The sequence below is a fragment of the Diabrotica virgifera genome, chromosome 7 (assembly GCF_917563875.1).
Source record: "Diabrotica virgifera virgifera chromosome 7, PGI_DIABVI_V3a".
NCBI classification, from domain to species: domain Eukaryota; kingdom Metazoa; phylum Arthropoda; class Insecta; order Coleoptera; family Chrysomelidae; genus Diabrotica; species Diabrotica virgifera.
This window is the reverse complement of record NC_065449.1, coordinates 84,965,792-84,979,677: the sequence shown is the minus strand read 5'-3', so window position 1 is coordinate 84,979,677 and position 13,886 is coordinate 84,965,792. Positions and strand designations below refer to the sequence as shown.

The 13,886-nt window shown below is 32.7% G+C and overlaps 1 protein-coding gene across 10 annotated transcripts in view; it reads left to right on the top strand.

Annotated features, from left to right (window-relative positions):
* LOC126887699 (serine/arginine repetitive matrix protein 1) overlaps window positions 1-13,886 on the top strand; it is an 88,879-nt gene that overhangs the window by 34,382 nt on the left and 40,611 nt on the right. For all 10 annotated transcript variants that reach the window (XM_050655363.1, XM_050655367.1, XM_050655366.1 and 7 more), the window contains one exon: window positions 6,981-7,296. In XM_050655363.1, coding sequence (XP_050511320.1) covers window positions 6,981-7,296 — 316 coding nt within the window. The remainder of the gene's footprint in view (window positions 1-6,980; window positions 7,297-13,886) is intronic.

Sequence of the window (13,886 nt, the reverse complement as noted above, 5' to 3'; positions counted from 1 at the left end):
AGGTATTTGACTAATTTTCGTCATAACTTGCTTAGGGGGGGGGGGTATGGTTTGAAATATTAAATTTTTTTTATTTCAAATAAAAGTGCATACTTTCAAGAATACCCTCTGAAAATTTCAAAATAATCGGAGTAAAATTACCAGAGATACAGCGTGTTGAATATCCCTACTAGGCTATTGATTATGTATTTTAGAAAGGAACTACAACGTTAACGGGGTTTTATTATTTCATATAGTCAATGGACCTCTAAATATGAAAAAACCGCGGAGTGCTACCATTTACAGGGGTGCGTTTTTAAGAAAGGGGTGAATTAGTCCCTAGGCACAGGGCGAATTAGGGTGAGTTCTATGCACGTTTAGTACAAACACGTCTATAGGAAAAATTTTCCAGGTTAAATTTACTATCGAAATATCACATTTTAAAGTCAAAAATAATTTTTTTTACAAAATTATATTCAAAAGAAAAGCAAGAAAAAAACACGAAAGGTAGCATTTTTGTTTCTTGCCCTATAACTTTTTTCCACGAGGATATAGGTATAGGCATTGCATTGCAAAATATGATTTTTCAAATTTCGCCACTCACAACAAATTTTGGGCCATTTTCCTTGTTACTTCGCAAACATTGTTCTATAATTTTTTTTACGCAGCTTTAGGTATACCCTATTCCACGAACATACGCCTGTTTTGGATTACTTCGACAACGAATATTTTACTGTGCAAAATAAGAAGAACGAAAGTAAATTGCAAATTACATTGTTGTTTATTGGAATAATTATTAGCGCCATTTACTTTCGTACTTCTTAAGTTGCACAGTAAAATATTCGTGGTCGAAATAATCCAAAACAGGCGTATGTTCGTGGAATGGCCCATATATACAATGTTACATTAAGTAGGAAGAAAAGTCAATTACCTTTAAAACGGTCTATCATAGAAGGCTGTATGACTATTTTTAAGTAAGATATGGAATTTCAAAATTTTATACCTTTAATGATTTTTTATATATTTTACGATTATTTTTAAATTTCTCATTATAAATTTTTTATTGTGTATTTAGGTATATACATTGTGCAATAAAAAGGAAAGCTTATTTTCTTTACTTTAAAATGGTGTATTGCAATCACCTCTAGGTCTATTTTTAAACAAGATATGCTTTTTCAAAGTTTGACATATACACATGCAATAGGTCCCACTAAGTTGGAACCATATGGAAAACTTTTTATTATTAACTTTATGAAAAAAATTATTCTTTATAAAATGCTCTGCATAGTCTTAAACCTAAGATGTAATCATCAAATATAAAATTTTATCAATAGTGTACGAGGTATGTTAAAAAATATGAATTTCGCTCAAGAGTAAAGTACCTTTATATTTCACAATATCGAAAAGTGTTATTAAGAAAAGTTATTTGGAATTAAAAATTATGTTACAATATGCAATTATATTCTTCTAATTGAAAAAAATTAAAAATTTTAAAATTTTTCTCAAATTACGGATACCCTTTGATATCCTACGGATATCTTTTTTAAAAATAGTCCTAGAGGTGAATTCAATACACCATTTTAAAGTAAAGAAAATAAGCTTTTTTTATTCCAGAATGTATATACCTAAATGTACAAGAAAAAAAGTCATAATGAGAAATTTAAAAAATAATCATAAAAAATATCAAAAATCATTAAAAGTATAAAACCTTGAAAAAGCATAACTTGTTTAAAAATAGTCGTACGGCCTTACACAGTAGACCATTTTATAGATAATTGACTTCTCTATATGGGAAATAAGCCACAATTAAAATGAAAAAAATAATTTTATTAACGTTTCGACGCCCAAATTGAGTTGGGGTTGATTTCATGTAATCGAATGAACTATCTTTCAGTAAGTCGTCCCAGGAACGCAACTCATAAATATTGGCAATATCATTTTAAAGTCTTCTACTTTAAAATGTATAATATATGTCTGAATTGCCAATATAAATGAGTGAGATTAAATAAATTATTAGAAGAATTTTTTTTTTTGCTTAGCAACAACACTTTTGTTTATTTTAGTAATATTTTGTATTTTGACAACGGCACCCGATTTGGGCGTCGAAACGTTAATAAAATTATTTTTTTCATTTTAATTGTGGCTTATTTCCCATATAAATAATTTTTCATAAAAATGCCACAAGGAAATAGCTTCAGAACAAAATTGACTTCTCTTTCTACTAAATGTACCATTACATATACCTAGAAATGCGTAGAAAAAAGTTACAGAACAATGTTTGCGAAATAATGGGGAAAATGGCTCAAAAAGTCTGTGAGCGGCATACTTTGAAAAATCCTAATTTGGAAAATATACATCCTAGAGACTTCTACCGAACGCCATTTTAAAGAGGAAGGATGGAAGTTATTTTTCGCTGAAGCATTGTCTATACCTATATCGCTGTGGAAAAAAATTATGGGGCAAAAAACAAAATTTCGTTCTTTCGTGTTTTTTTCTTGCTTTTCTTTTGAATGTATTTTTGTAAAAAACAATACTTTTGACTTTAAAATATGATATTTCGATAGTAAATTTATCCTGGAACAATTTTCCTGCAGAAGTGTTTGTACCAAAAGTGAATGGAACTCACCTTAATTCACCGTGTGCCTAGGGACTAATTCACCCCTTTCTCAAAAACGCACCAATTTAAAAGGTAGCACTCCGCGGTTTTTTCAAATATAGAGGTCCATTGACCATATAAGACAATAAAATCCCGTTAACGTTGTAGTTCCTTTTAGCTTTCTTATTTTGAACATAATCAATAGCCTATACCATCGACTCGCTTTGCCGCGACTTCGCGCCAGCACGCTTGAGCGTAGTGAGAAACGTTAAACAACTGTTCGCCTTCTCTTTTGTAGATTACTCCTCGATTCAAAAAACATATTCCAATGTGCATCACTTTACGATTTGGCAGACAAATAAGAAGATGAAGATGCAGTTGTCAAAACTTTAAACGCATTTTTCTCAAAACTGCTTTTTCAAATGCGGTGGACATTGTAATTGAAAAACTACTCGGCCGATCTACCTGATATTGTGCACAGATTTTCTTTAGACATTTCACGAGGTAACAACGTCGAGATATTTTTCTTTTTTGCTCATTTTTTGTTCAACAATAATAAATCTCTTGATTTTCACAAAATGTTTACCAAAAATTTCATTTTTTTGATTTCTGAGTGATACCAAAAATTCAAAAATATTAAAAATAAAAAAACTCGACGTTGTGACCTCGTGAAACTCATAAGGTAATTAAATCTTTTTGAATTTTTTGTTTCGTATGATCTAGTGACGAGTTCTGATGTCCACCGCAAAATCCATTTTTTTTGTGAGCTGCCTGTCAAAATTTGTCACCAATTCAAAATTTGTCACAAATGGCTTATTTTTCAATATTTTGGACTGAATTGATTTCTAAATATTCTTTGAATTGTACTTAATATGTTTATTTAATTTAAAAATAAAATAATTGTACCGTAGCTTCGAAAAAATTCACAAAAATGTGCTTAATATGTTGATTTCAAACCATACCCCTCTTAATTTTCATGCTAGAGGCTTTTATCAAAGCTTGTTTTGAAGGTCTAAAAAAGTATTTTAAAAATGTTTATTAAGATTTTCTATGAAAAATTAATTATTTTTCCGTTATTTGAACTCAAATTTTTGCATAAATTTACGAAAAACAAAAAATTTGTTTTCAATTACTCAAGTTGCGTAATATTATCTAAAAAATTTAATTAAAACTGACTAGTTTATTTGTTTTTTTTATAAGCTTCCATTTTAAAAAGGATGATTTTTTTCCTAAAAATGCGTAATTTTCGAGTTATTCGCGAAGAACTATTGAAAAACTTGTTTTTTTTTATTCTTCAATCGCGAATAACTCAGAAATTAATAAGTTAAGTACCTAAACAATTTTATTCTACATTTTCTTCATAAAATTCAATTCTCTATCGATTCCTGGTGTCATTTTGAAATTTTAAATTTCCACCCCCGAGAAATGGTAGCATTCACCCCCGGAGTGGAAGCATATATTGGCACTAAGGCAGGTTTGTTATTTGCATCATCTTTTAGCTACTGTCAAAATTTCAAACAAATCCATAAATGCCTTTAGAATTGCGAGGTGAATTGCTTGAATGAATGTACTATAAGCACTTTCGTCAAAATTGTCATCTTCCTAGCTAATGCTACAATAAAAATTAATCTAATGAGAAAAAAGATGTGTAAATACAAAAGTTTTTTTAACTTACGTCAATCTATAAAAAAAGAAGTACCACTACTTAGAGTTGTGTGTGCATTATATTTAGATCTATTGTCTGCTGTGCAACTCTGGATGATGGAAAATTAATAAATACAGTAATAAAAAACAATAAAACAACCACTTAAATATTACAAACATATAAAATATCTTAAACATATTAAAAAGATGGGGGATGTGAATTGCATAGTGTAGAATTCCTTCCGTCTCGTCTTCACTGCAGCATCCATTTGACTTGCAAATTGTAGAAGTCTTGTAGGTGTCACCAGGAAAGTGTACCAATAAGTTTTCAATTTAAAAATCTTTTAGTAACATTTTTAATATTTTAAATATTAATAATTTACTATTAGGATTGAAAACTACTTCGTCTTTCAATGCCAGATGGCGCTAGCCACCTACTATCATCACTTCAGTTGCAATGGGTGGGAAAACCTCTCGATACGAATCAGTTAAAATATGGAGAACAGTGCCTACGTTCCTTCCGATGAAGGCTCCAATAAGAGCCGAAAATCGCGGTTCAAGGGACTGGACTGCACTCCGTATTCTAATTGAAAAGTAAGATTGTTTTGCCTTCGCATTGCAACTGAATAAAAATGGTATACATTTTTATTTTATAGTCGTATTACTCCGTAGAGTTACTAGGTGCATTTTTCCGTTGGAACTTTACCAGCTGCAGACGGGGGATGTGAATTGCATAGTGTAGAATTCCTTCCCTCTCGTCTTCACTGCAGCATCCATTTGAATTGCAAATTGTAGAAGTCTTGGAGGTGTCACCAGGAAAGTGTACCAATAAGCTTTCAATTTAAAAATCTTTTAGTAACATTTTTAATATTTTCAATATTAATAATTTACTATTAGGATTGAAAACTACTTCGTCTTTCAATGCCAGATGGCGCTAGCCACCTACTATCATCACTTCAGTTGCAATGGGTGGGAAAACCTCTCGATACGAATCAGTTAAAATATGGTGAACAGTGCCTACGTTCCTTCCGATGAAGGCTCCAATAAGAGCCGAAAATCGCGGTTCAAGGGACTGGACTGCACTCCGTATTCTAATTGAAAAGTAAGATTGTTTTGCCTTCGCATTGCAACTGAATAAAAATGGTATACATTTTTATTTTATAGTAGTATTACTCCGTAGAGTTACTAGGTGCATTTTTCCGTTGGAACTTTACCAGCTGCAGACGGGGGATGTGAATTGCATAGTGTAGAATTCCTTCCCTCTCGTCTTCACTGCAGCATCCATTTGACTTGCAAATTGTAGAAGTCTTGGAGGTGTCACCAGGAAAGTGTACCAATAAGTTTTCAATTTAAAAATCTTTTAGTAACATTTTTAATATTTTCAATATTAATAATTTACTATTAGGATTGAAAACTACTTCGTCTTTCAATGCCAGATGGCGCTAGCCACCTACTATCATCACTTCAGTTGCAATGGGTGGGAAAACCTCTCGATACGAATCAGTTAAAATATGGAGAACAGTGCCTACGTTCCTTCCGATGAAGGCTCCAATAAGAGCCGAAAATCGCGTTTCAAGGGACTGGACTGCACTCCGTATTCTAATTGAAAAGTAAGATTGTTTTGCCTTCGCATTGCAACTGAATAAAAATGGTATACATTTTTATTTTATTATATAAAATTTTGTTCATGGTATGGGTATCACCCCACCATTACAAGTGAAGAGGAGTAGTTGACTGACAATAGGGCTTTTCATCGATTGTCATTTGTTTCGAGCTTCTGTGAAATGTTGTATAATCCGTGTATAATATTAATATACACGGATTATACAACATATGACAGGAGCTCGAAACAAATGACTGTGAATGAAATGCACTATGATTGACACTTGGATGTTGGATTTTAAATGTTTCATCTGTCCGGTGTTGACATCTGACAGCTGGCATTACAAATGACATTTTGTATGACCACAACACTGCGTTTCAAACGTTAGAATCAGTATGGTTGTATGGTTGCAAGCGGGGTTGTCATTCTGTGAATTAGCATAAATAAATACTTCTTTTATTAAAAGCGGCAACGTTTTCAAGAATATTCTCATTTAGTTTGCATTGGCCCTCTCCTTCGTACACTGAATCACATGTCTGAAATACACTGTAGGTCCGTACGTTTGGTCAAAGATATACCACCAAACACTATATCGGATCCTCCACCAAATAATGTGGTGTGTTAGAAGTTACACTGAGCATATAGTTCGATATGCTTAGTGTCTCCCAACGTCCTACAGGGTGTGTCAAACTTAACATAAGAAAACTTTTCTTCCAGCCGGTATAAGTATAAAAAAGACGTTTAAGTAAACCTTTGCGCAATTGTGTAAATACTCTGTGATTGTTACACCTGGTATACAATGAAATTTACCTGACTGGCAACAACATTATTACAGCGATATTAAAGAATAAGACATTAAAAAAATCACTCAAATCGGACAACAGGTTTAGGAAATTTGAGACATCAAAAATGTCCCAACTGTTAGATGGTGCGTTAATTTCTTGGAGAATTGTAGTATGATTGAAAATCTAAGATATTATGTATTTAACATTGATTGTTTCAACAAAGTATTTGATGGAATATGGCGAAAAAAACTTTACTCAACTACAACTTAGAAAAAAGCAGTTTTAAATGTTCTTGTTTACTTATGGCGAAAAAAACTTTACTCAACTACAACTTAGAAAAAAGCAGTTTTAAATGTTCTTGTTTACTTTTCAGATCAAGATCATTTTCACCGAGACCACGCAAACAACCTCCCAAAGTTGTCTCACCTCCTCCAAAGTCACGAGTTCGTCAACGACCGCCGTCACCATCACCAGTGCCCAAACGTGTTCCTAGACCCACGACACCTCCACCAGTTCAAAGAAAAATTCCGAAGCCCAGTACCTCAGATAGACCTACTGATCCTAGGAGACAACCTCCGCCTCCAAGGCCAAGGGGAAGTACCGGCGAAATTATCAATGTTAGAGGTGTGAAACCTCCTGCTAAACCTGGAACCTTTAAAAAAATTGGAGAAAAACCTATGGTTAAACCGGTAAGTTAAAAACAAGACTTTTCTTAGAATTTAATTGTATCCATTAGTCTTAGTCATATTCATATCCATGTCTTACATCTCTCTTTTCCACATCACTTCATCTCATTTGCGGTCAACCTGTTAATCTTTTTTGGTATATGACTTCCAGCAATAATCACAACTGGTATACAATCACTAAACGAATCCGAAACGAAATGAATACTTTAGTCCAGTGATACTCAACCTGCGGGCCGTATGCGGCCCTCTAGCATTTTATATGCGGCCCGTAGGCTAACTAATGTGCCCTGTGATCAAATTATTTGTCTTTCACGTGTTTTTCAAATTATTTGATAGTGTGCCGATATGTTTGGGCGTGAGGCAGACAATTTAATGACTTTAGTTTTAAATTGTATTGAAATTTTTAAGAACTCTGATTAAAAAGCAAGCTATTATTAACTTTTAATAATAAATTACTAAAGTTAATGAACTCATACTCATTTTAAAAATAATCAATACTTATTTACTAGATTGCAACGACCCATTTAGTAATCACAAGAAAATATCAGGCCCGGATTAACAAAACAAAAAATTAAAGTAATTGTGACCTTGAAACAACACCCTGTACCTATATTAAAATTTTCAAAATTGGTCTGCACGTTTGAAAAGAGCACAAAAAACTAAGTTTAATTGCTCGCTTCAATTTTTTGCGCAGGTAATTTAATGACATTAATTATGAAATTATATCGAAATTTTTGTTTATAAAGTTCTAGTTCTTAAAAATTTCGACATAATTTCAAAATTAAAGTAATTTAATTATCTGCGCAAAAAATGAAAGCTCCATTAAAGCTCTTTTCAAATGTGCAAACGGGTTTTGAAAATTTCAATATACAGGATGTTGTTTCAAGGTCACAACGGATTTATAATTTTGTTTAATCCGGACCTGAATTTTTCTTGTGATTAGTAGTTGAGTGGTTTCGGTTCTAAATGTGACATATGTGTATTACCAGATATCAAAAAAATATACAAGGTGGTTCTAAAGTTGTGGGTCCAGAAAGAAATGGGTAAAATCGATAAAACACCCTGTAACTCTGTTAGACAGTTGGTGGAGCAATAAATTTAGTATGTCTAGAACCGCCTCATTTACCTCTATTCACCATTCCATTCAAGTATTTCCGTTTCCCAATGAAACACCCTGTATACTACTTCATCTTGATTGCGGCCCGCAAGCTGTGGCAATAGCTACTATGTGGCCCAGGAAAGAAAAAGGTTGAGTATCGCTGCTTTAGTCAGCCAAAATAAAAAGGAAAACTGGCAGCGCTTCGCAAAACAGGTGGAACACGACATCTATGGAACACAAAAAGAAATTTGGAGAATGATTACAAGACAAAGAAAAGAGATAAACGAACTGATAAAACGAAACACATTCAGAAGGAAACATGGGCAGACTATTTTTGAACCCTATTTGTTAAAAGTGACGATAATAAACCGACAATACCAGACGTGACGAGAATAAAGAAATAAACATTGAGAAGGGAGAGGTAACGAAAGCATTAAGGAAATTAAAAAATAGAAAATCACCAAGACGGGACAGAATATTGAATGAACTCTTAAAGTGCGGAAGACCAGATCTAGCCAAACAATTATTAAAACTAATCCGAAAAATAGTAGAACAAAACAGAATACCGCAAGAATGAAGATGAAGCATCCTAATACCTCTCTTCAAAAAGGGAGAGAAAATAGGACCCGGAGAATTACAGAGGAATTAATTGATTAAACACAACACTGAAATGAACAACCAAAGTCAACAAATAAACTGAATGAAATTATAGCACTAGCAGAAGAACAAGGTTTTAGGTCGGGAAGACCATGCCCCGGCGCTATATTTATAATAAAGCAAGTACAAGAGAATCATTAAAATACAAAAACTGGCCTATTTATGTTTCGTGGACTTTTAGAAGGCATTTGACAGGGTAAAATTACAGGAAGTTATTCACTTATTGTACGCAAGAATACTTCTAAATGTAAATTTATGTGATAATGTTATTATCTCTGGCTTAATTTTCTCTCGATGCATTGTACTGATAAGCATAATATTCTTGCCCTTTGGGATGTACGAAACAATAGTGGTTGCTTGTTTTTGGAAAGTAAATATAGGAATTTTGGTCACGCCTCTTCGCTCTTATCAATTCCGTAGGTAATTATTTTTTTGTTCTTTCGAATAGTTCCAACCATTGTTGTGCTACAATCTTTTAATAGGTCTGTAACCAAATTGTTACTAGTAAACCAGTTATCTCTGGTCACATTACGATTTGTGTTTTTGATTGGATCAATTAACCTTTTCACCACATCATATGGTGAATTGCTGAGGGAAAAAGTCTCATTGGGTTGCTTCCCAGTATATAGGGTGAGGCAGATAACTGGCCTATTAGAAATATCTCGAGAACTAAAGGCAACAGAATCATGAAAATTGGAATAAAGGGGTTTTGAGGGATGATCTATTAAATGAAAATAGTTTCATCTCTTTGCAACTTCCGGTTATACCTGCTTGTAACTTAGTTTTTTTAAATTGGACACCCTGTATATTTTTACATTTTTGGATTCTCCTCAATATCTTCTTTCTTAAAATATGAGATTTTGAAATATTATACATTTTAAAAGATATTTACGTTTTTTATTAATTTTGTAGCAACATTCACACCCTGTAGAATTGTAATAGTTTGACATTAAAAACTCTGCTTACGTTCAAGTGATTTTTAATATAGTCTATTATTGTTAAGAATCATTAGTATAGCTAATTTTGAAATTTTAGTATACAGGGTTGGTCGAAACTCAAAATGAATATTTTCTGAGTTTTCTTAAATAGAACACCCTGTATTTTAGTATTGTAATGAAATGATATTTCATAGTACTTTTTTATTTTATAAGTATTCCCTATACCTAGCTGCTTTAATTTGTGAGTTATTGGTGATTCAAGCTAAACATTAATTGCAACAAAAAATACGTAAAATTTTATTAGGTTGGCCGTGAAAATATTCAATTACAAATAATTTTTCAGAAATAAATACATATTAATCCAGACTGATCCTTAAAATTACCAATAATGGTTTAGCTATCAAAATACCTACGTAGTTAAGATTGTTGGTGCGACTAACAATTAAGCACAAATTAAAGCAGTTAGGTATAGGGAATGCTTAAGAAATAAAAAAGTACCATAAAATATCATTTCATTACAATACTAAAATACAGGGTGTTCCATTTAAGAAAACTCAGAAAATACTCATTCCGAGTTTCGACCAACCCTGTATACTAAAATTAAAAATTTAGCTATACTAATGATTCTTAACAATAGTAGACTATATTAAAAATCATTTGAACGTAAGTAGAGTTTTAGTTGTCAAACTACTACAATTCTACAGGGTGTGAATATTGCTACGAAATTAATAAAAAAACGTAATTATCTTTTAAAATACCCTGTATAACATTACAAATCCTCATATTTTAAGAAAGAAGATATTGAGGAGAATCCAAAAATGTAAAAATATACAGGGTGTCCCATTTATAAAAACGAAGTTATAAGCAACTTCCGGTATAACCGGAAGTTGCAAAGAGATGAAAATATTTTCATTTAATAGATCATCCTTCAAAACCCCTGTATTCCAATTTTCATGATTCTGTTGCCTTTAGTTCTCGAGATATTTCTAATAGGCCAGTTATCTGCCTCACCCTGTATAAATATGTATGTACCTCCATATTTATTGCAAAAAATGTTTTGGAATCAGCCAATGTAAAAATCTTTATTCCATACTTTGAAGGCTTATGAAGGTACGTATCCATATGTTGGTGCTCAGTGTAGTAGCTCTACATAGTGGATATTTATGTTTGTGGGAGCACCAACTCGGCGCTCTCCCTCTTCGATTCAACCGGTTTGCGGTTTATATGTAGGGGAGCGCATGCCGTATCCATTTGAGTAGCTACAAGGAGCACCAACGTATGGATACGTACCTTTAGGTATATACAGTCAAACCCGCTTATTGGAATAGCCTTTGTGCCAAGCAAAAGTATTCCTATAACCGGGATATTCTAATAACCGATCATTGGTTGCTACTATAAATGTTTCGGGACCTCAAATTTATATTCCTTAAACCGGGATATTCCTTTAAGAGGTATTCCTTAAGAGGTATTCTAATAAGCGGGTTCGACTGTATTACCTAAATCAAAATCTTGCTCGGAAAGCGGGCAACATTTCGTCCAAAGTCACAAACTCAGATGAAGTATAATTGTTTCTTCAATTCTTCACAAACACTTAAAAAAATTCTGTTCTTGGTTTATTGGCCTCCAAAAAAAAATTCTCTATTTGACACTAGTTTATCGGTGCCATTATAAAATGCGGTCTACCTCGAGACGATGCAGTCTACCTGTGCATATCTATTATAGTGTGCAGAATAAGCCAAGTTTATGGCTTATTCCTAAAATAGTAATTTATTTATTTATTTATACGGGCAAGCCCAATTCGGTAATACATTAATAAGATATTGATAATTACAGTGTTGAATACATAAGAATAAAATGAGAGAGTACAAAACATTTAAAAAGACATGACCAAGTAAAATAATTATAAAACGTTAATTACTAACAAATAACAAGGTTATGACATTGCTAAATATTTAATTTGGTTAAATGGTTCTTAAAAACATCAACAGAGTTACCAAAAAGTAAAAGGTCACCTAGGGAGTTAGCAAGTCTTAGTGTTCTAGGAACAAAAGTAAAATATGAGTAATTATATCTATGAAAAGAAACATGAAAGGTTTGAATTTGTCTTGTTGATCGTGGTGGAACAAACAACAATATTTTAGCAAGGAGTTCAGGGCAGTAATATATGCCATTGATAATATTAAACAATACTGTAAGATCTTTACGCTTCCTACGGACATCCAGAGAAGAGATATTCAAAAATCGTTCCATATCTGTATAATTATAATTGATGTGTTTTTTGAACCCAATATATCTAAGAAAATTATGTTGAACACTATCAAGTTTGTTCTTGAGGTGTAAATAATGTGGGGACCAAACTGGAGAACAGTAGTTAAGGTGCGTCCTGACTAAAGAACAATAGAGCATTTTAATAGCGAACACGTTCGTGAAATCACGAGTTGTCCTTTTAACAAAGCCAAGCATTTTCATGGATCTTTGAGTAATATTGTTGATGTGATGGTTAAAGCTCAGAGAGGAATCAAGAACAACACCTAAATCTTTAATTGAGTCTACCGTATCCAATAATTGATCATTTATGGTATAATTAAATACTGATAAATGATGATTCCGACAAAACCGGATAATGACATTCAAATCCATCCCATTATCAAGACACCAGTTGGCTAAATTATCTAAATCTGATTGCAATGATATTGCATCATCTTGATTATTAATGATTTGATAACATTTAAGATCATCAGCGAATAAGAGAGCAGAAGTGTTAGAGAAGCAGGTGACGATGTCGTTAATATACAGGTTAAACAAAAGTGGACCCAAATGAGAGCCCTGAGGTACACCAGAGGTTACTAGAAAAGTGTTGGAGTAATGATGATTAACCCTAACCTGCTGTGCTCTATTTGTTAGGTAACTGCCCAACCACTTCAACGCAGAACCTTCTATGCCATATAATTTGAGCTTATGTAACAAAAGATCATGGTTCACCCTATCAAAAGCCTTGTAGAAGTCAGTATACACTGAATCAATCTGCAACCCCCTCTCCAAAGCTTCAGACAAGGTATCAACATAAAGCAACAAACTAAGTTCTGCTGATTTACCACAAGAAAATCCGAACTGTTGAGAATTTAGTATCCAAGAGCAGTCATAATTAAGGTAAGCAGTAACAATACTCTCAAATACCTTGGGAATTGTGCCGAGAATAGAAATAGGACGATAATTCGTTATGTCAGCTTTATTACCTGCTTTGTAAATTGGAGTGACATAAGATAGTTTCCAAAAGTCAGGAAATTCCCCCAACTGAAGGGATTTATTAAAAATATGATAAAGCGGCCGAGACAGAATAAAAGAGAATCGTTTAAGAAAAATGGGAGAAATACCATCTGGCCCAGGTCCCTTATTGACATTAAGAGTTGAAAGTTTTTCGTATATTTTTGAAATTGGTATAATATAGGAAGATACACAGATCTTAGACTGTATTAAATTGTCATTATGCTTAAGAGTTTTATTACTAAAAACTGAAGAGAAATGGCTAGCAAATAAATTTGCAATATCGTTGCCATTAGAGGCTAGTGTATTGTTGAGTGACATTGAGACAGGCATACTATTATTTTCTTTCTTACTGTTTACAAATTTCCAAAAAAATTTTGGATTAGCTTGGATCGAAATCTCAGTTGAATGTATATAATTATCATAACAATTTTTTGATAAAATTTTGCACTGAGCTCTAAGTTGACTAAAACCTGCATAATTCTCAGGAGACCTGTTACTCTTGTAAATTAAATGGGCAGTCTTTTTGTCACGTATTAATTGTGTAAGTTCACTAGAATACCAACCAGGAAATTTCTTTGTACAAACTTTTTTCAATGGAACATACATATTAAGCACACAGTAAAGAATATCAT